This window comes from Mobula hypostoma, chromosome 5 (assembly GCF_963921235.1).
Source record: "Mobula hypostoma chromosome 5, sMobHyp1.1, whole genome shotgun sequence".
In the NCBI taxonomy this organism is placed as follows: Eukaryota; Metazoa; Chordata; class Chondrichthyes; order Myliobatiformes; family Myliobatidae; genus Mobula; species Mobula hypostoma.
The window spans coordinates 94834103-94854726 of NC_086101.1; the positions used below are offsets into that span (position 1 = coordinate 94834103).

Consider the following 20624-nt stretch of genomic DNA (forward strand, 5'->3'; position numbering starts at 1 on the left):
TTTGAAATGCTGTTCAATCTCGTTTTGTTGAATAACTGAAACAGCATCCAATTCCAATTTTGTTATTTTGCTGTTCACTTTATTGGTTGTCTCTTCTTAGTTTTCACATTGTAAATCTCAAGGCTACATAGTCCTGCGTCACTCTCATTATTATCAGAATTTTTCATCAACAGTATGCAGTTTAGTGCTCTTTATGAAATTGTAACTTGACTTTTTATCCTTTTCTCTCCCTTGTGCAGCCCATTAATTTTTGTCTGTCTGACATGCTCTTTTTTATGTGTCCTACTTTGTAGTATTTTCTGCAAGTTTCACCCTTAAACCTGCATTGGTCTGGTGTATGTGAGACCCTGCCACAATGGCAACACAATTTGTTCAGTCAGGCAGGTTTCTGTTGTAATTTTGTTCACACTCACCTTCATTGATACCGTGATTTCAACTGCTCTTTTAGATGTAAGTTGTCCTCAGTCAGGAGCCATTTCTGAATGCTTTCTTATAAGATTCTATAAACTAAACGATTCTCTCTGTGTATCATTAAGTCCATCACTAAACTGAGAATGCTCTGACAATTTCTTCAATTCAGCTAGATAAGCTGAAATGGGCTCACCTTCCTTCCTTTACTGTGTTCTGCAATCAACAATGGTTTCAGTTCTAAATGTTTGTGCATTACATTCATGATATCAACAAAGCTCATTTTAGCTGTTTTGGTTGGAGCAGTCAAACATCAAAGCAAACTACTATATATCCTTTTCCTTCTATTACTCTCTGCAAAGCTGGCACTCATTTTTCATTGGCCATTTCATTTGCTTCAAAATTCTGTTCAATTCATTCAATATACATCACCCAGTTAACTGTTATGCAATCAAACACGTCTAATTTTATGATGTATCCAACCATTTCTACTTTTTTTAAAGTTCTTATCAACCGATACTTACTGCTTTTGAAACCATGAATTTTGTCTATTTTTTTTAACTCGGCCATGTCTCTCTCTCCATGAGAAGAAGAAAAAAAAACATGTTGTGCTTGCTTTTTTAACTGAAAGGTTTAAGATTAAGTAGAAAAGATTTAGATTAATTATGCCATGTGTTTAGCATAGACGTGTGAGCCAAAGAGCCTATCCCTATGCTATACTGCTTTATATTCATTGTTCTATGTAAGTTTCTTCAATGGTGAAGAAAACAAAGAGGAATATCATGAGTGAAAATACATAAATGTTGTTGAGTTATAATCCGCTTTAAAGAGGTATTTTCACAATTATAGGTTCCTGTCTTTCAGTGTATCCCAGTGTAACAGTGAATTATGTTTATGGTGGTTATTACAATGTACAATGTGATTTACCTCCTTCTTTGTTTCCTAGGTAACACAGCTCTGCAAGATGCTAGTGACCATTCCTCCATTACACTGGGCAGTCTCCTTGATGATCAGCACTGGCATTACATTGCAGTTGAACGCAATAAGAAGCAAGTGAACTTCACTGTTGATTCAGACACACAACAATTTCAGACTAAAGGAGAGTCTGATCTTTTGGATCTTGACTATGAGGTAAACAGCTCACTGTGAAACTTAGTCGTATCAATCAAAAATATGGAGATAAAGTTATGCTATTGAATGCTTGACCTTTGTCATATTTTTGATACGATGAAAGATTAGAGGAAATGCAAAATGCACAATTAGAGGCTGCAACATGAAGATTGTGTTCATTGTTAGAAAGCCTGAGAAATAAATATGGTTCTTTGAGAAAAGAAAGATCATCAGTCACAGACCAGCCTATTGCTTCTTAATGGGCAAACAGTGCTTTCCCAGTTTCTAAACATATCCCTCAATGTTTTCTCTTTTCCGAAGACTATCCAATTTTTTCTTCAACTGTCTGTTTCAATTACTCTAATGGCCTTCTGTAGTAACTTCATCCTGAACGTTTATTACTCATTGTGTGAAAAATACCAATTGGTATTTTGTTTGATTCCTTTGGACCAATTATGCGTAGTTGCACTGTTTCTATGGAAAAGGTTGTAGCTCAGGGAACACAGCCTCAATGACATCTGAGACTCTAAAGTAAATTATCCAGTCATGATCTCATTGCTTCATATGGGAGCTTGTTGTGCATAAACCTGTTGTCCCATTTCTTAAGTACCTGATATGAAGAATGACAAATGTAGGAAGTCAGGAACAAAATCAATGTCAGAAAATTTTTTTAAAATCCCTTCAGACTGCCACGCTAACACATTTGTTCTTACACAGTCATAGATATTCCCTTTCTTCTACCCCACCTTCTCTGCTACTGAGAACTATTATTTTCCTCTTTCCCATTTCTGACTGTCAGATCTGAAATGCCATCAGTCTCTCTTTCCACAATGCTGTCTGACCTGCTGAGTGTTTTCAGCATGCCCTGCTTTTGTTTCAGAAAGTATCAGAAGCCCTTGGCATGTCAGGCAGGATCTGTGGAAAGAAGAATAAGTGATTCAAAGCTTCAAGTCTTCTGAATGTATCTGACAATTTCTAATTTTCGCTTTGACCACACTTCAGAGGCTGAAAAACATAATGCGATATTCTGAGATTTAAAATATATATCATGGCAAATCCACACTCTAAATTCAAGAGGTTTCTTAACGCTAGATATGGAGGTTCACCAAATAACGTCTCTAACATTTTCAATTTTAGTAATTCTGGCTCTGGATCCTGTGTGTTTGCTGTAATAAATGATTGGTCCCAATCAAACTTTCCAAGTCCTTTTGTAATCTCAAAAATATCAATTGAATCACTTCGAAATTAACTCCAAAGCAAATAAATGTCCCATAGACTCACAAAACTTCAATGTCCTGTGCACGTTCTCAATTATTGTTGAACATCCCTCACCTTCACTGATGCTGTTAAGCTCTTTTCTAACTTTGAGCTGATTGAGATAATAGACATTTACGAGGAGAGACTGGTTTTGTTGGAGGAACTCAGCAGGTCGGGCAGCATCCGTGGAAAAGATCGGTCGACGTTTTGGGCCGGAACCCTTCATCAGGACTGAAATGTTGACCGATCTTTTCCACGGATGCTGCCCGACCTGCTGAGTTCCTCCAACGTGTTGTGAGTATTGCTTTGACCCCAGCATCTGCAGATTATTTTGTGTTGACTGGTTTTGTTTCCCTTAGAGCAGGTGTACATAACTATGAGAGGCAGAGACATCTCAGAAACTTCTCCAATAGCAGAGTAAGGAGAAATGAAATAGTATTCATGGGTTCATGAACTGTTCAAACATCTGATGGCAGAGGGGGGAGAAGTTGTTTCCGAATTACTACCAATGATAGTAATGAGAAGTGGGCATGTCCCAGATGGTCAGGTTCTTAGTGATGCTTGGCATCTTTTTGAGATGTCCTCAATGATGGGGGTTGGGGGGGGGTTGCTCATGATGGAGCTGGCTGCAAACCTTTGCAGCATCTTGAAATCTTGCACATTGGCACCTCTACACCAAGCTCTGAATCAACCAGTCAGAGTACCCTCCACCACACATCTCCAGAAATTTACCACACTTCCTACTTTTATTTCTGATTTCCAGCATATGCAGTTAAATTGTTGATTTTCTATTATACTTTTGGCTTAGAAGAGCTGAGTTAGGAACAAACATGGGACATATTTCCACACATTCACATTGCATCTGCACGTCAATGCCTTTCGCACACAATTCTGGTAACATGTTCCCTGTCATGTGCCCGTCAACTCCCCTCTGAATCTCTTGCAACCCACCTACCCAGGGAATGTTACAGCAGCCAGTTACCGACAAAACCTGTGGATCTTCAGGATGTGTAAGGAACTGGAGCACCCCTGGAGGAAATATACGCATCACAGGGAGAGTGTACGAACTCTGCACAGACAACACCTGAGGTCGCGATTAAATCTGTGTGACTAGAACCTCCTGTTGTATCACTGCCCTGACTTAATCTCTGTCAATTATCTACTATCTAGCTTAGGGTCTCATAAGAGTGCGAGGACACTCCTCATAATTTACACACTTAATTTTCTTCACAAGAAGTCTCGGTAGTACGTCAATGCTACACTCTGGCTGTGTCTTTCTTTAGCCAAGGCATTTGAAACGGCCCCTTGCTGGGCAAACAGTTGGAATGAAGGAAGTTTCCATAACAATTCTGACAAGGAATGGTGTCCTAACCAGTATCCGTCACTCTCATAACATCAGTAAGAATGCTTTGATGTTGAAGCATCCTCTCTGAGTGGTGACTTGGATCCGCTCCAGTGTGCAGGTCTACAGCAGATGATATCTTGTTGGCTCTTCGCACAACCCTGGAACATCTGTACAGCAAAAATGCATAGATCAGGATGCTCTTTGTCGATTACAGCTCAGCATTTAGCACCATCATCCCCACAAAATGAATCAGTAAACTCCAAGACTTGGGCCTCAATACCACCTTGTGCAATTGGATCCCGGATTTCCTCACTTACAGACCTCAGTCAATTTGGATTGGTAAAAACTTCTCCTCCACAATCTCCATCAGCACAGGACCACAGCAGGACTATCTACTTAGCCCCCTGCTCTGGTCGCTTTACACCTATGACTATGGGGCTATATACAAGTTTGCTGATGACACCATGATTGTGGGCTGTGTTAAAGGTGGTGATGAATCAGCATACAGGAGGGAGATTGAAAACTCGGCTGAGTGGTGTAATAACAACAACCTCTCACTCACTGTCAATAAGACCAAGAAACTGATAGTAGAACAGGTGAGGGAAACCAGAGGTCCATGAGCTAGTAATCATCAGAGGATCAGAGGTGGAGAGGGTCAAAGATCCTCACAGATGTGCTTTTCTCACTGCTGCCATCAGGTAGAAGGTACAGGGGCCTCAGGACTTGCACCACCAGGTTCAAGAACAGTTACTACTCCTCAACCATCAGGCTCTAGAACAAAAGAGGATAAAGACACTCATTTAAGGATTCTGTTATATTGTTATTTCATGCTTGTTATTTATATCTGCATTTGCACAGTTTGTTTACTGTTCCTGACGTTTCCAGTTTCCAGTTACTGCTCTGTAGATTTGCTAAGTATTCCCGCAGAGAAAGAATCTCGGGGTTGTATGTGGCGACGTGTGCGTACTCTAGCTATAGGTTTTACTTTGAACTTTGTCATTATGTATTATTGAATGACAAGTCTATGCCAGTACATCACAGACAAAGTCCTCACCACAACTGAGGGCACTTAGATGGAGTGCTGCCACAAGGAAGCAGAACCCATTGTCAAAGCCCCTGCACCATCCTGGCATGCCCTCTCCTCACTACTACCACTGGGCAGGAGCTACATAAGCCTTCGGTCTCACACCAGCAGGTTATAACTCTACAATCATTAGGCTCCTGAAACAGTGTGGATATCTTCACTTACCACAACTCCTAACTGATTCTACAACCTACAGTTTCACTTTCAAGGTCTCTTTACAACTCATGTTTTCAGTATTTTTTTTATTTGCAGTTTGATCTCTTTTGCACATTGGATGTTTGTCAGTCTTTGTTTATGCAAAGATTTCCATAAATTCTGTTGTTTCTTCCCCTGTAAATGCTCGCAAGACAAGGAATCTCATGGTGGAATATGGTAACGTATAGGTACATTGATATTAAATTTAATTTGAACTTTTGAATGTGGAAGCTGTTGTTCATTAATTTGTTGCCACATTTCTGGTCTGGTTGTCTAAAAGAGCCTTGCAGATGCTCTAAGGGAATCATTAAAGGCTCTATAGAAGTTAAATAATTTCTTTTTTTATCGCACTGATGTAGATTTACACCAACACAGCAGTTAAAAATTAACTGCAACTGTAGCTAATTTTGATAATTTGTGTAAGTCAAATTTATACAACCCATTAATACATTCAGCAGGCAGAAAATAATTCTTATTGCTCTCCAGATGCCTCATTACTCTCTCAGACTGGAACAGAGATATGAATTTTGTCCGTACAAATTAATTAATTATTCACAACCTATCACGCCCCCCCCCCCCGGTTCCTCTCCTCCTTCCCTTTCTCTCATTGTTCACTCTCCTCTCCTATCAGATTCCTTCTTCCTCAGCCCTTTGCCTTTTCCACCTATCATCTCCCAGCTTCTCACTTCATCCCAACTCCCCCACCCACATGGCCTCATCTATCACCTTCTAGTTTGTCCTCCTTCTCCTCACCCTGCCTTCTTCCCCCTTCCTTTCCAGTACTGATAAAGGGTCACAGCCCGAAACATCGACTGTTTATTCCTCTCCATAGATGCTGCCTGACCTGCTAAGTTCCTCCAGCACTTTTGTGTGCGTTACTTTAAATTATCCATTTAGATTTTTTTTGTCTCTTGACACTAAAAGGCTGCTGTGTATGTATGCATATACATTTCAGACCTAAATCAGTGAGTTTATTTTACTAATGTTGTTGAGTTTTATATCCTGAGCAGCTGTTATGCCATCTGGCCAGTCCTGGTTCTCAGTAGCACCAGTGTTAAGCTCAATTCATCAAGGTGTGGAGAAGTAAATTTCTGAATATTTTTACCATTATGTTTGGAAGAAAAATCAAAGAGTTTTGAAGAAGAATTGTAGCCTGCTTATCAAAATCACTGAGCAACAGAATTAAAGATGTGGTTAAGAAAAGATACCATGCAGTACCTTCAAGGTATACGGGAGATTAGGGAAAAGATAATTTCCAGATCAGTAAATAAACATATTGCTATGAGGAGAAAGTAATTAGTTTTCTCCCTCTGTAAGTTTTGTTTTTATTTAAGTAAATGACATTGATCAATACCCAATTATAACCAGAATGTTACAAGAATCTGATAGATTACATACTGGCCTGTGCTAATGCTTTCAATGCAGTCACACACATTGTGTTTATTTAACATCAGATTGACTCTGAGATGCTACATGGAAAATCAGGAAAATTTCTCACAATTTCTCCAAATGAATCGTGTAGGAATCCAAGAACTTTCAATGTTCTGTAAATGGCTGCAAGAAGATGAATCTCAAGGTTGTCTATGATGACATATATGCTCAGAGGCCAGTCATAAACACAAAATACTCTGCAGATGCTGGGGTCAAGGCAACATGCACAACACACTGGAAAAACTCAGCAGGTCGGGTAGCATCCGTGAAAACAAACAGTCAATATTTCGAGCCGAGACCCTTCGTCAGGACTGAAGAGGGAGGGGGCAGGGGCCCTATAAAGAAGGTGGGGGGAGGGTGGGAGGTCTGAACTAAAGAGCAGGCCATTCTAGACTGGGTATTGAGCAATGAGGAAGGGTTAGTTAGCAATCTTGTCATGCAAGGCCCCTTGGGTAAGAGTGACCATAATATGGTGGAATTCATCATTAAGATGGAGAGTGACATAGTTAATTCAGAAACAAAGGTTTTGAACTTAAAGAAGGGTAACTTTGAAGGTATGAGACGTGAATTAGCTAAGATAGACTGGCAAGTGATACTTAAAGGGTTGACGGTGGATATGCAATGGCAAGCATTTAAAGATCTCATGGATGAACTACAACAATTGTTCATCCCAGTTTGGCAAAAGAATAAACCAGGGAAGGTAGTGCACCAGTGGCTGACAAGGGAAATTAGGGATAGCATCAATTCCAAAGAAGAAACATACAAATTAGCCAGGAAAAGCGGCATACCTGAGGGCTGAGAGAAATTCAGAGTCCAGCAGAGGAGGACAAAGGGCTTAATTAGGAAAGGAAAAAAGATTATGAGAGAAAGCTGGCAGGGAACATAAAAACTGACTGTAAAAGCTTTTATAGATATGTGAAAAGAAAAAGATTGGTTAAGACAAATGTAGGTCCCTTACAGTCAGAAACAGGTGAATTGATTATGGGGAACAAGGACATGGCAGACCAATTGAATAATTACTTTGGTTCTGTCTTCACTAAGGAGGACATAAATAATCTTCCGGAAACAGTAGGGGACCGAGGGTCTAGTGAGGTGGAGGAACTGAGGGAAATACATGTTAGTAGGGAAGTGGTGTTAGGTAAATTGAAGGGATTAAAGGCAGATAAATCCCCAGGGCCAGATGGTCTACATCCCTGAGTGCTTAAGGAAGTAGCCCAAGAAATAGTGGATGCATTTGTGATAATTTTTCAAAACTCTTTAGATTCTGGATTAGTTCCTGAGGATTGGAAGGTGGATAACGTAACCCCACTTTTTAAAAAAGGAGGGAGAGAGAAACCAGGGAATTATAGACCAGTTAGCCTAACGTCGGTGGTGGGGAAACTGCTGGAGTCAGTTATCAAAGATGTGATAACAGCACATTTGGAAAGCGGTGAAATCATCAGACAAAGTCAGCATGGATTTGTGAAAGGAAAATCATGTCTGACGAATCTCATAGAATTTTTTGAGGATGTAACTAGTAGAGTGGATGGGGAGAACCAGTTGATGTGGTATATTTGGATTTTCAAAAGGCTTTTGACAAGGTCCCACACAGGAGATTAGTGTGCAAACTTAAAGCACACGGTACTGGGGGTAAGGTATTGATGTGGATGGAGAATTGGTTGGCACAGGAAGCAAAGAGTGGGAATAAACGGGACCTTTTCAGAATGGCAGGCAGTGACTAGTCGGGTAATGCAAGGCTCAGTGCTGGGACCCCAGTTGTTCACAATATATATTAATGACTATATTTAAGAAGGAGTTAGATATGGCCCTTGTGGCTAAAGGGATCGGGGGTAGAGGGATCATGGAGAGAAGGCAGGTACAGAGTTCTGAGTTGAATGATCAGTCATGATCATACTGAATGGCGGTGCAGGCTCGATGGGCCAAATGGCTTACTCCTGCACCTATTTTCTATGTTTCTATGTTTCTATGAACATTGAATTCTCCAACTTCCAGTAAATCCCTCCCCCTCCCTCCTCTATCCCTACTTCACTCTGCCCCCTCCCCCAGCTGCCTATCACCTCCCTCATCGTTCTGCCTCCTTCTACTACCCATTGTGTTTTCCCTTATTCCTTCTTCACCTTTCCTGCCTATCACCTCCCTGCTTCACGTCCCCCACCCCATTATCTTTCCCCTTACCGGTTTTTCACCTGGAACCTACCAGCCTTCTCCTTCCCACCCTCCTCCCCACCTTCCTTATAGGACCTCTGCCCGTTCCTTCTTCAGTCCTGACGAAGGTTCTCGGCCTGAAACGTTGACCGTTCGTTTCCACAGATGCTGCCCGACCCGCTGAGTTCCTCCAGCATGTTGTGCATGCTCAGTGGCCAGTTTATTAGGTATAGGAGGTACACTGTGTGTACGTACTTTGATAATAGTTTTACTACCATGGTGCCCTTAGATGATAAACAAGAGTATCTTATTATTGCAGATTTAATTAAATACTTGTCCCACTTGCTGTGGTGTGGGTGATTTCTCTGACTGTGCACAAACTCATTGCAATATAATTAATCTCTCTAAAGGAAATGGGATGCAGAGTTTTAATTGAAAAGATAAAAGAGTGTTAGTATGGTGGTCTTATTAAAATTCTACAAGGCTTGGAGGGGTGACAATATAATCACAAGAAATTCTGCAGATGCTGTATATCCCGAATAACACACACAAAATGCTGGGGGATCTCTATGGAAATGAATAAACAGTCAATTTCTTAATCCGGCTGGAAACATCAACAGTTCATTCCTTTCCGGAGATGCTGAGTTCCTCCAGCGTTTTGTGTGTGTTAATAGAGAGATGACACTTGCATTCATTTTTAAATTGTGTACACGATTCTGTCTGAGGCAGTGGGGTGGAGGGGAGGGTTGTTCACTGAGTTGAACATCTTGACATCTTGTCTTGTACGGATTGATTGAGCAAGACATGACACAAAAGACTGTAAATGCTGGAATCTGGAGCCACAAGCAATCTACTGGAGGAACTCAGCAGCATCTACTGGAGGAAAGGAATTGTTGACATCTTGGGTCTAAACCCGACAGTTGCTGCTTCACCCATGGAGTTCCTCCAGCAGACTGCTTGCAGATTGACTGGGCAAGTTAGGTGTAGAGTCTGTTTTGTGTCATCGAAGTCACAGCTGTACAGGAACAGGAACTTCAGCCCATCTACATCATGCCAAACAATTAATCTGCTTAGTTCTGCACATGTACGATATCCCCCCAATACCCCTCCCATCTATGTACCTATCTAAATATCTCTTGAATGTTGAAACTGTACTTGCATTCACTACTTCTGCTGGCAGTTCGTTCTCCATTCTCACAACCCTTTGAGTGAAGAAGTTCCTCCTGACATTCCCCTTAAATGTTTCACCTTTCACCCTTAACCCATGACCCCCAGTTCACTTCTCACCCAATTTCAGTGAAAAAAGCCTACTTTCATTTATCCTACCTTTATCCTTCATAATCTTGTACACCTCTATCAAATCTCGCCTCATTCTCCAACACTGGCAGAATGGAGTCCTAACCTATTGAACCACTCCCCGTGATTCTCACAGCAGCTTTGTAACTTTTCTCTGCACTCTTTCAATCTTAGTGACATCCCTTCTGATGGTAGGTGACCAGAACTGCACAGTTTATGTCTCTCGTAATCTTATTAGGTTTTTGCTGCACCCATTTGAAGCCCGCAGTGGTTTAAACAACCTAACGGTAAAGAGATAAGCTTTATTTGTCACATGTACATTGAAACATACAGTGAAATGTGTCGGTTTCATGAAATCAAATTTAATTAGTGAGAATTGTGCTGGGTGCAGGTGTCACTACACATTTGGCACCAATATAACATGCACACAACTTACTGCCACCAACTCTTTGGGATGTGGGAAGATCCAATGCAGCCATGGAAAGCACACACAAACTCCTTCCAGGCAGCAGCAGGAGTTGAACCTCGATCGGTGATGGCTGGCTGACTCTGTAAAGTGATGTGTAACTTAACAGCTAATGAAGAACTTCTGAAATACTGTCATGAATAATGTGGATAAGCACAGTCAATTTGTACGCAGTAAGCTCCTGAAAATGATGATACAATAATGATTCCAATCATCTCCTTTAGTGCTGACGATTGAAGGAACAGTTTTGCCCAAGAGCAAAGTCATTATGTTTGTTACGTTTATATATCCCACTTCGCAGTTTAAATTACTGGTGCGCAGCTCTTGAGTGGATCACTCGGGACCTGTGGAAGATGAGAGATTGATGATCTAAATTAATTTTGTTTAGTTTTGGAAACCTCTGTAGTGAAGCAGAAGAAAGGACCCAAGTAGAATTTAATTGCCAGGTTGTGCAAAAAAACTTAAGGTATGGAGGAATTAGCTGCTGATTTTCCAGCCACTCAGAGTTGTGGTAAACCCATGATATTAGATTGATTTAAAAAATGGTAAGTTGGTTTATTATTGTCACAGTATTGAGCTACAGTGAAAAACTTTGTTCTGCATGCCATCCAAAAAGATCATTTTATTACATCAGTACATTGAGGTAGTACAAGGTAAAACAATAACAGACTGCAAAGTAAAGTGTTAGTTTTATTGAAAATACAGTGCAGGCAGACAATAAGGTGTAAAGCCATAATCAGGTAGATTGTGAGGTCAAGCATCCATTTTATCAAACTAGGAGACCATCTTATAACAGCAGGATAGACGCTGTCCTTGAAACTGATGGTATAAACTTTCAGCTTTTGTGTCTTCCACCCTATGGGTGTGGGGAGAAGAGAAGATGTCTGGTATGGATGGCATCAGCTCAGCTGTTAATTCTTTCTATTTCTGTCTTTATTTGCCTGTCTGTCTATCTACCCAGTCTAGATGAAAGGGCTTGAATCAAAAACCTCATCTGTTCATTTCCTTACCCAGCACTGAGTTCCTCCAGTAGTTTGTTTTGCTTCTGATCTGCAATCTCCCATGTCTCTCCCTCTATCTAGCTAGCCAGCTGTGATCTATCTATTCATCTAACCATGCATAACCATTATGTATCTATTTCTGCTTCCATCATTATCGTTTTTACACTATCTCTCTCCCCTTCTCTCTCATTCTCCCACCCCACTTTCTTCACCCTTCTCCTAAACTATCTATGTTTCACTCTCCCTCTGTCCATCTGTTCCTCTAACTTTAAGGAGGAAAAAGCAAGACACATGTTGAACGAAAAAGGGTTGGAGTAGATACTTGTGGAGCATAACCATTTTCATGGACCTATTAATCTGAAAGGTCAGCTTTCCATGTCCTTTCATAGAAAATTTATCCTCAGATATCCACATTTAATTTTCTTTTAGCAGTAAAACATAGAATTCCAACTCGTTCCCAACATGTTGATCAAGACTGAGATTACCACAATAGTTAACAGTTGAGCCAGGTAACGAGGAAGCGTATCAGACCTTTAACAACAAGGGTGAATGCAATGTATACCCTGCAAAGCCGAGGGGCACTTGATGAGCAGTTAGCATGTCCACTGAGAATACCCAACTGCACAGATACCTTTTCCCAGAAGAGGTTATCTTCCCCCATTCATATTCCACGATAAATAAAGGAAGTCAGAGCCAACTTACAGACAGTGATCACTGATTTCCTGGTGAATTATGCCTGCATTTCACAACCATCATATAGATGACTTGGGTTGGCAATGCATTTACCAGACTACATTAGAGTCATTTCACCCACCTCCCTGCTCTCAATGTTCGCGTCGAGCTTTCACCTCACTGGGTTGAGGAACCAGTAACAGCTAATGTAATATTTTTATATTGTTGGTTTGAAAGCATTTTAAAGGGTCATATTGACTGCAGAAGTGATAGAGATAAAGGTAGAGATAGAGGGAAAGATACAGAGAAAGAGCAGTGTAGGCATGCAGTAACGCACAAGCCCTAAATGAGATACGTTATGAGGTTATGACTCCATTTTATTGTTCTCAGGAACCATCCGTAGTCTTATAACAGTGGGATAGAAGCTATTCTTGAGCCTAGAGGCACGTGCTTTCAGATTTTTGTACCTTCTGCCTAATGGGTGGGAGGGAAGAGAGAACGTCCTGGCTGGATGGGGTCTTTCATTATGTTGCTGCTCTACAAAGGCAGCAAGAAGTGTAACAGAGTAGATTAGATTAGATTAGCTTTATTTGTCATATCTACATTGAAACAGCACACCATACAGTGAAATACATTGTATGTGTCAACAAGGAACACAGTCTGGGGATGCAAGCCCACAAGTGTCGCTGGGCTTCTGGTGTCAACACGGCTTATAGAAACATAGAAACATAGAAAATAGGTGCAGGAGTAGGCCATTCAGCCCTTCGAGCCTGCACTGCCATTTAGTATAATCATGGCTGATCATCCAACTCAGAACCCTGTACCAGCCTTCCCTCCATACCCCCTGATCCCTTTAGCCACAAGGACCATATCTAACTCCCTCTTAAATATAGCCAATGAACTGGCCTCAACTGTTTCCTGTGGCAGAGAATTCCACAGATTCACCACTCTCTGTGTGAAGAAGTTTTTCCAAATCTCGGTCCTAAAAGGTTTCCCTTTTATCCTCAAACTGTGACCCCTCGTTCTGGACTTCCCCAACATCGGGAACAATCTTCCTGCATCTAGCCTGTCCAATCCCTTTAGGATTTCATACGTTTCAATCAGATCCCCCCTCAATCTTCTAAATTCCGAGTATAAGCCTAGTTCATCCAGTCTTTCATCATATGAAAGTCCTGCCATCCCAGGAAACAATCTGGTGAACCTTCTTTGTACTCCCTCTATGGCAAGGATGTCTTTCCTCAGATTAGGGGACCAAAACTGCACACAATACTCCAGGTGTGGTCTCACCAAGACCTTGTACAACTGCAGTAGTACCTCCCTGCTCCTGTACTCGAATCCTCTCGCTATAAATGCCAGCATACCATTTGCCTTTTTCACCGCCTGCTGTACCTGCATGCCCACTTTCAATGACTGGTGTGTAATGACACCCAGGTCTCGTTGCACCTCCCCTTTTCCTAATCGGCCACCATTCAGATAATAATCTGTTTTCCTGTTTTTGCCACAAAAGTGGATAACTTCACATTTATCCACATTAAATTGCACCTGCCATGAATTTGCCCACTCAGCTAACCTAGCCAAGTCACCCTGCATCCTCTTAGCATCCTCCTCACAGCTAACACTGCCGCCCAGCTTCGTGTCATCCGCAAACTTGGAGATGCTGCATTTAATTCCCTCATCCAAGTCATTAATATATATTGTAAACAACTGGGGTCCCAGCACTGAGTCTTGCGGTACCCCACTAGTCACTGCCTGCCATTCTGAAAAGGTCCCGTTTATTCCCACTCTTTGCTTCCTGTCTGCCAACCAATTCTCTACCCACATCAATACCTTACCCCCAATACCGTGTGCTTTAAGTTTGCACACTAATCTCCTGTGTGGGACCTTGTCAAAAGCCTTTTGAAAATCCAAATATACCACATCCATTGGTTCTCCCCTATCCACTCTACTAGTTACATCCTCAAAAAATTCTATGAGATTCGTCGGACATGATTTTCCTTTCACAAATCCATGCTGACTTTGTCCGATGATTTCACCGCTTTCCAAATGTGCTGTTATCACATCTTTGATAACTGACTCTAGCAGTTTCCCCACCACTGATGTTAGGCTAACCGGTCTATAATTCCCTGGTTTCTCTCTCCCTCCTTTTTTAAGAAGTGGGGTTACATTAGCCACCCTCCAATCATCAGGAACTAGTCCAGAATCTAAAGAGTTTTGAAAAATTATCGCTAATGCATCCACTATTTCTTGGGCTACTTCCTTAAGCACGCTGGGATGCAGACCATCTGGCCCTGGGGATTTATCTGCCTTTAATCCCTTCAATTTACCTAACACCACTTCCCTACTATCATGTATTTCCCTCCGTTCCTCCATCTCACTGGACCCTCTGTCCCCTACTATTTCCGGAAGATTATTTATGTCCTCCTTAGTGAAGACAGGACCAAAGTAATTATTCAATTGGTCTGCCATGTCCTTGCTCCCCATAATCAATTCACCTGTTTCTGTCTGTAGGGGACCTACATTTGTCTTAACCAATCTTTTTCTTTTCACATATCTATAAAAGCTTTTACAGTCAGTTTTTATGTTCCCTGCCAGTTTTCTCATATAATCTTTTTTTCCGCTTCCTAATTAAGCCCTTTGTCCTCCTCTGCTGAACTCTGAATTTCTCCCAGTCCTCAGGTGAGCCACTTTTTCTGGCTAATTTGTATGCTTCTTCTTTGGAATTGATACTATCCCTAATTTCCCTTGTCAGCCACGGGTGCACTACCTTCCTTGATTTATTCTTTTGCCAAACTGGGATGAACAATTGTTGTAGTTCATCCATGCGATCTTTAAATGCTTGCCATTGCATATCCACCGTCAACCCTTTAAGTGTCATTTGCCTGTCTATCTTAGCTAATTCACGTCTCATACCTTCAAAGTTACCCTTCTTTAAGTTCAGAACCTTTGTTTCTGAATTAACTATGTCACTCTCCATCTTACTGAAGAATTCCACCATATTATGGTCACTCTTACCCAAGGGGCCTCTCACGACAAGATTGCTAATTAACTCTTCCTCATTGCTCAATACCCAGTCCAGAATAGCCTGCTCTCTAGTTGGTTCCTCGACATGTTGGTTCAAAAAACCATCCCGCATACATTCCAAGAAATCCTCTTCCTCAGCACCCTTACCAATTTTGTTCACCCAATCTACATGTAGATTGAAGTCACCCATTATAACTGCTGTTCCTTTATTGCACACATTTCTAATTTCCTGTTTAATACCATCCCCAACCTCACTACTACTGTTAGGTGGTCTGTACACAACTCCCACCAGATGAAACCACATCTGAAGGAAATGCCTGCAGACATGGAGAGAACATACAAGCTCCTTTTAGACTGTGGTGGGAAATGAACCCCGATCAATGGCGCTGTAAAGGATTATGCTAACCGCTACACTACCATGCCAACTGTTACACTACCATGCTGTCCTATCCATGGAGGGGACATTGCTTTCCGTGATGTGCTGAGCTGTGTCCACAACCCTAGTTTCTTGCAATCAAGTGCAGATCAGTTTCCACACCAAACGGAGATGCATCCAGATAAAATGTTTTCTGTGGTGCATCTATAAAAATTGGTGAGGGTTAAAGGTGACATGCCAAATTTCTTTAACTTCTTGAGGAAGTAGAGGCAGGCAATGGTGAGCTTTCTTAGTCACACCTTCTGCATAGTTGGACCGTGAGAGGCTATTTCTGATGTTCACTTCTAGAAACATAGAAACATAGAAAACCTACAGCACAATACAGGCCCTTCAGCCTACAATGATGTGCCAAACATGTACGTACTTTAGAAATTACCTCGGCTTACCCATAGCCCTCTATTTTTCTAAGCTCCATGTACTTATCCAAGAGTCTCTTAAAAGACACTATCGTATCCGCCTCCACCACCACCGCCGGCAGCCCATTCCACGCCCTCACCACACTCTGCATAAAAAAATTAACCCTAAAATCTCTTCTGTACCTACTTCCAAGCACCTTAAAACTGGGCCCTCTCGTGTTAGCCATTTCAGCCTTGGGCAGACTATCCACACAATCAATGCAGAAATTTGAATTTCTCACCCATTTCATCCTCAGCACCATTGATGTAGCTAGCAACACGTGCACCACCACACTTCCAGAATCCACATGACATGACTATACTCCCACAGCAGTGACCAGCTCTTCTACTTTGATGGCATTGAGGGAAAGGTTGTTATCATGACACCCTGTCACTAGGCTCTCTATCTCCCTCCAGTGCTTCGGCTCATTGCAACTTGAGATGCTGCCCACCACAGTGGTGTCATCTGCAAACTTGTAGATGGAACTGGAGCAGAATCTGGTCATCCTGTCATGAGTATAGAGGGAGAGTTATGAGGCACCATTGTTGAGGATAAATACAGTTTGAGAGCTGGGCAGGAGAGAAAAAAGAGAAAGAGGTAGCTATAGATCAATAGCTAGATCTGCCAGCGGTAGTGATGGATGTGAGTCCAATTGCAACATTTAAGGGAAGTTTGGGTAAGTACACGGATGGGAGGGATACGGAGGGCTATGGTCCACGTGCGGGTCAAGGGGACTAGGAAGAGTAGCTCTGCATGGATGAGATGTGCTGAAAAGACTGTGTTTGAGCTGTATGACTCTGTGGTTCTATAGATGTGGATGAATAAATGGATGAAAGGACTAACAGATGTGTAAGATTGGAAAACGAACTGAATACCAGAAAGGTATGAGTTGGAAGTGTGATATCTGCGTGTAATTTTGCAACATAAATTGGAATAAAAAACAAAATCACAAATTAAGCCACCCACAATCAGGATTAGTCCATCTGAATGAAAAGCAGCCTAGTGTATTGTTACATAACCAGCAACAATGAATATCAATCGTGACAGGTTATATAAAAACAACCAAACATTTATTAAACACGGATAAATGAAAAAAAAAACAAACGAAAAGTTTAACCGGAAGTTAACCGTTATGCAGCTGTTCAACAAATCGCCACTCGGCACTGGTTCTTAAAGCATTAAATGCAAAAACAGTTCTTATAGCGATAAAGTCAGATATAGTTCTTACAATGGTAAATTCGAAAGTCCAACAGATTTATATATTCAATTGGGAGAGAATGCTCTGGAGAAAGATTTCTTCACAGACGTGACTTTCCTGCTGGTTCTGTCCACAGGATTCACTATGCAGTAAATAAACAGTTTAAAACAACTGACTTTAATTTCTTTTAGAGAGAGCAAACCTTTGCATGAACTCTTTGCTCTTTTGGCAAGTGTTATCCTCAATGCAGGTCGCTACTCCTTCAACGAAGACTCAATAAGGTCAATCCTTTGTTATACTGCTGAACGATACTGACTCCTCTTAATCCTTCAGGTCCCGTACTTCGATACAGTCTTCACTCTCCCTTCTACTGCTGGAATAGGGTAAATCAGCACATCTAGCCAAAAATTTCCAGTCCAGTAATATTGTATCTTGCAACAGAACGTAACAACTGTTTCAAAAATGAAACTGCGTCACAAAAACAAACGCGCAACAGAAACAGAGACACAGTATGTTCTACCTGGAAATCCAAAAACTAAAAACTAACTTTGTCATCTGGGGTCTACCCTACATACCCCTGGTGCACATGTCATCACGTGACCTTACATCGGCAGGAAAATTACATCAGGTGACCTCCAAAAGACCGTTACAACATTCTCACAAAAAAAATCACAGATTTCCTTGAGGCATGTAACACCTCCCTTCAAAAAAAATTTTGGTCTTTTAAAGAACAAAATTTTAACAATTAACAATTCACAAAAAAAAATAAAGGTATAAAATTTACAACATACACAATATATACAGTCTTATCTTTCAGCACTTTATAAACTAATGTACAGTAGGAGTGTTACAAATGTGAAAATCTCACTCCAAAAAAAAACAAATTTTCATTGTACATTTAACAGCTAGATAAACAATCAGCGATCACATTATCTTTACTCGTAATATGAGAGATCAAAATATTGTACTCCTGAAGCATTAGACTCCAATATAATAATCTTCTATTTTTGTTTTTCATCTTAATCAAAAACACTAACGGATTGTGATCGGTATAAACTGTGAGTGGTTTATGAGTAGTACCAACATACACTTCAAAATGTTGTAAAGCCAAAACAAGAGATAACAATTCTTCCTCTATTGTTGAATAATTTCTTTGATGGGCATTAAATTTCTTAGAAAAATAAGCTACCAGACGATCAACTTCATCACCATCATCTCTTTGAAGTGACACTGCTCCTGCAGCTTCATCACTAGCATCTACAGCTAACGAAAATAGTTTTTCAAAGTCAGGAGAATTAAGTACAGGTTGGCTACATATTATAGCTTTCAATTTATCAAATGCCTCCTGACAAGACTCTGTCCAAACAAACTTTTCATTTTTCTTCATGAGATTAGTTAATGGAAGAGCAATGTTTGCAAAATCCTTACAAAATTTTCTGTAATATCCTACCATACCCAAGAATCTTCTGAGAGTTTTTCTACCAGCTGGAGTGGATACTTCTAAAATTGCCTGAACTTTCACTTGAACAGGTGCTAATTTCCCCTGACCCACAACATAACCAAGGTAAGTCACTTTGGCATGACCTAATTCACTTTTAACTAAGTTAATAGTTAAGTTAGCTTTTGAAAGTCTCTCAAATAGTTTCTCCACCGCAGTAATATGTGCTTTCCACGTATTATTTCCTGTAACTAAATCATCAATATAGGCATCTGTATCTTTTAATCCCTGAATCACACTATTAATCATCCTCTGAAAAGTACCTGGTGCATTCTTCATCCCAAATGGAAGAACATTATATTCATATAACGCAGATGGGGTTAGAAATGCTGAAATCTCTCTACCTCTCTCTGTCAATGGAACACACCAATAACCTTTTAACAAATCAATTTTTGTAAGGAATTTGGCCTGTCCAACTTTATCCACACAATTATCTACCTAGGGATTGGCTATGCATCAGTTTTTGTCACAACATTCACCTTTCTGTAATCTGTACAAAACCTAATACTATTGTCTGGCTTAGGCACCATAACACAAGGTGAACTCCAATTCAAATCAGAATGTCTAATAATATCATTCTCTAACATATACGTAATTTTCTGTTCAGCAAGTTCACAGTTTTCCCTGTTCATTCGATATGGATGTTGTTTTATGGGTTTTGCATCACCAACATCTACATCATGCGTAGCTACGGTGGTTCTTCTCGGGACGTCTGGAAATAAATCTCCATATTTAAAAATTAACTGTTTCATCTGCTGTCTCTGCTCAGGCTGTAAATGAGCTAATTTTCCATCAATATTTTCCAGAATTTTTGAATTTGGTAACCTGGCTGAAATAATGTTGGGTTTAAAATGAGTTTCAGATGAATCCTCCATTAAGTTTTTATCCAGATCAGACTCATTATTAATCACAACAGTCATAGTAGCAGCTTCTCTCTCATAATATGGCTTTATCATATTTATATGACACAGCTGTGTTGTCTTTCTCCAATCTGGGGTTTTTACCACGTAATCTACATCATTTACCTTAGATTTAATCTCACAAGGACCATGAAATTTAGCTTATAATGGGTTCATTTGCACTGGGAAAAGAACCAACACCTTATCTCCAGGCTTAAATGACCTCATCCTAGCCTCCTTATCATATCAAGTCTTCATCTTCTCTTGAGCTAACTTTAAATTTTCCTTGGCCAAGCTACAAGCTTTATACAATCTTTCTTTAAATTTCAAAACATAATCTAGCAAATTAGTGTGTACCTGTTTATTAATCCACTGTTCCTTCAACAAGGCCAAAGGTCCTCGAACTCTATGTCCAAAGACAAGTTCAAAAGGACTAAAACCTAATGATTCCTGTACTGCCTCCTTACTGCAAAAAGTAATAAATGTATACCTTCATCCCAATCCTTTTCATTTTCCACACAATATGTCCTAATCATAGTTTTTAGTGTGGAATGAAATGTCTCCAAGGTTCCTTGTGATTCTGGATGATAGGCTGGGGAAATAATCTGTTTTGCTCCCAGGTTATAAACTATCTGCTGAAACAACCCAGACATAAAATTACTACCTTGATCTGATCGTATTTCTTTAGGCAACACAAAATAAGTAAAGAATTTTATAAGAGCCTTTGTCACAGTTTTGGCTGTTATATTCCTAAGAGGTACTGCCT

At 40.5% G+C, this 20624-nt stretch overlaps 1 protein-coding gene across 1 annotated transcript in view; it reads left to right on the plus strand.

The window, feature by feature from the left end:
• The window catches only part of LOC134346865 (contactin-associated protein-like 5), a 1591243-nt gene that overhangs the window by 707983 nt on the left and 862636 nt on the right, over nt 1-20624 (plus strand). The window contains exon 6 of the mRNA XM_063048670.1: nt 1355-1539. Within this exon, the coding sequence (XP_062904740.1) occupies nt 1355-1539 (185 nt within the window). The remainder of the gene's footprint in view (nt 1-1354; nt 1540-20624) is intronic.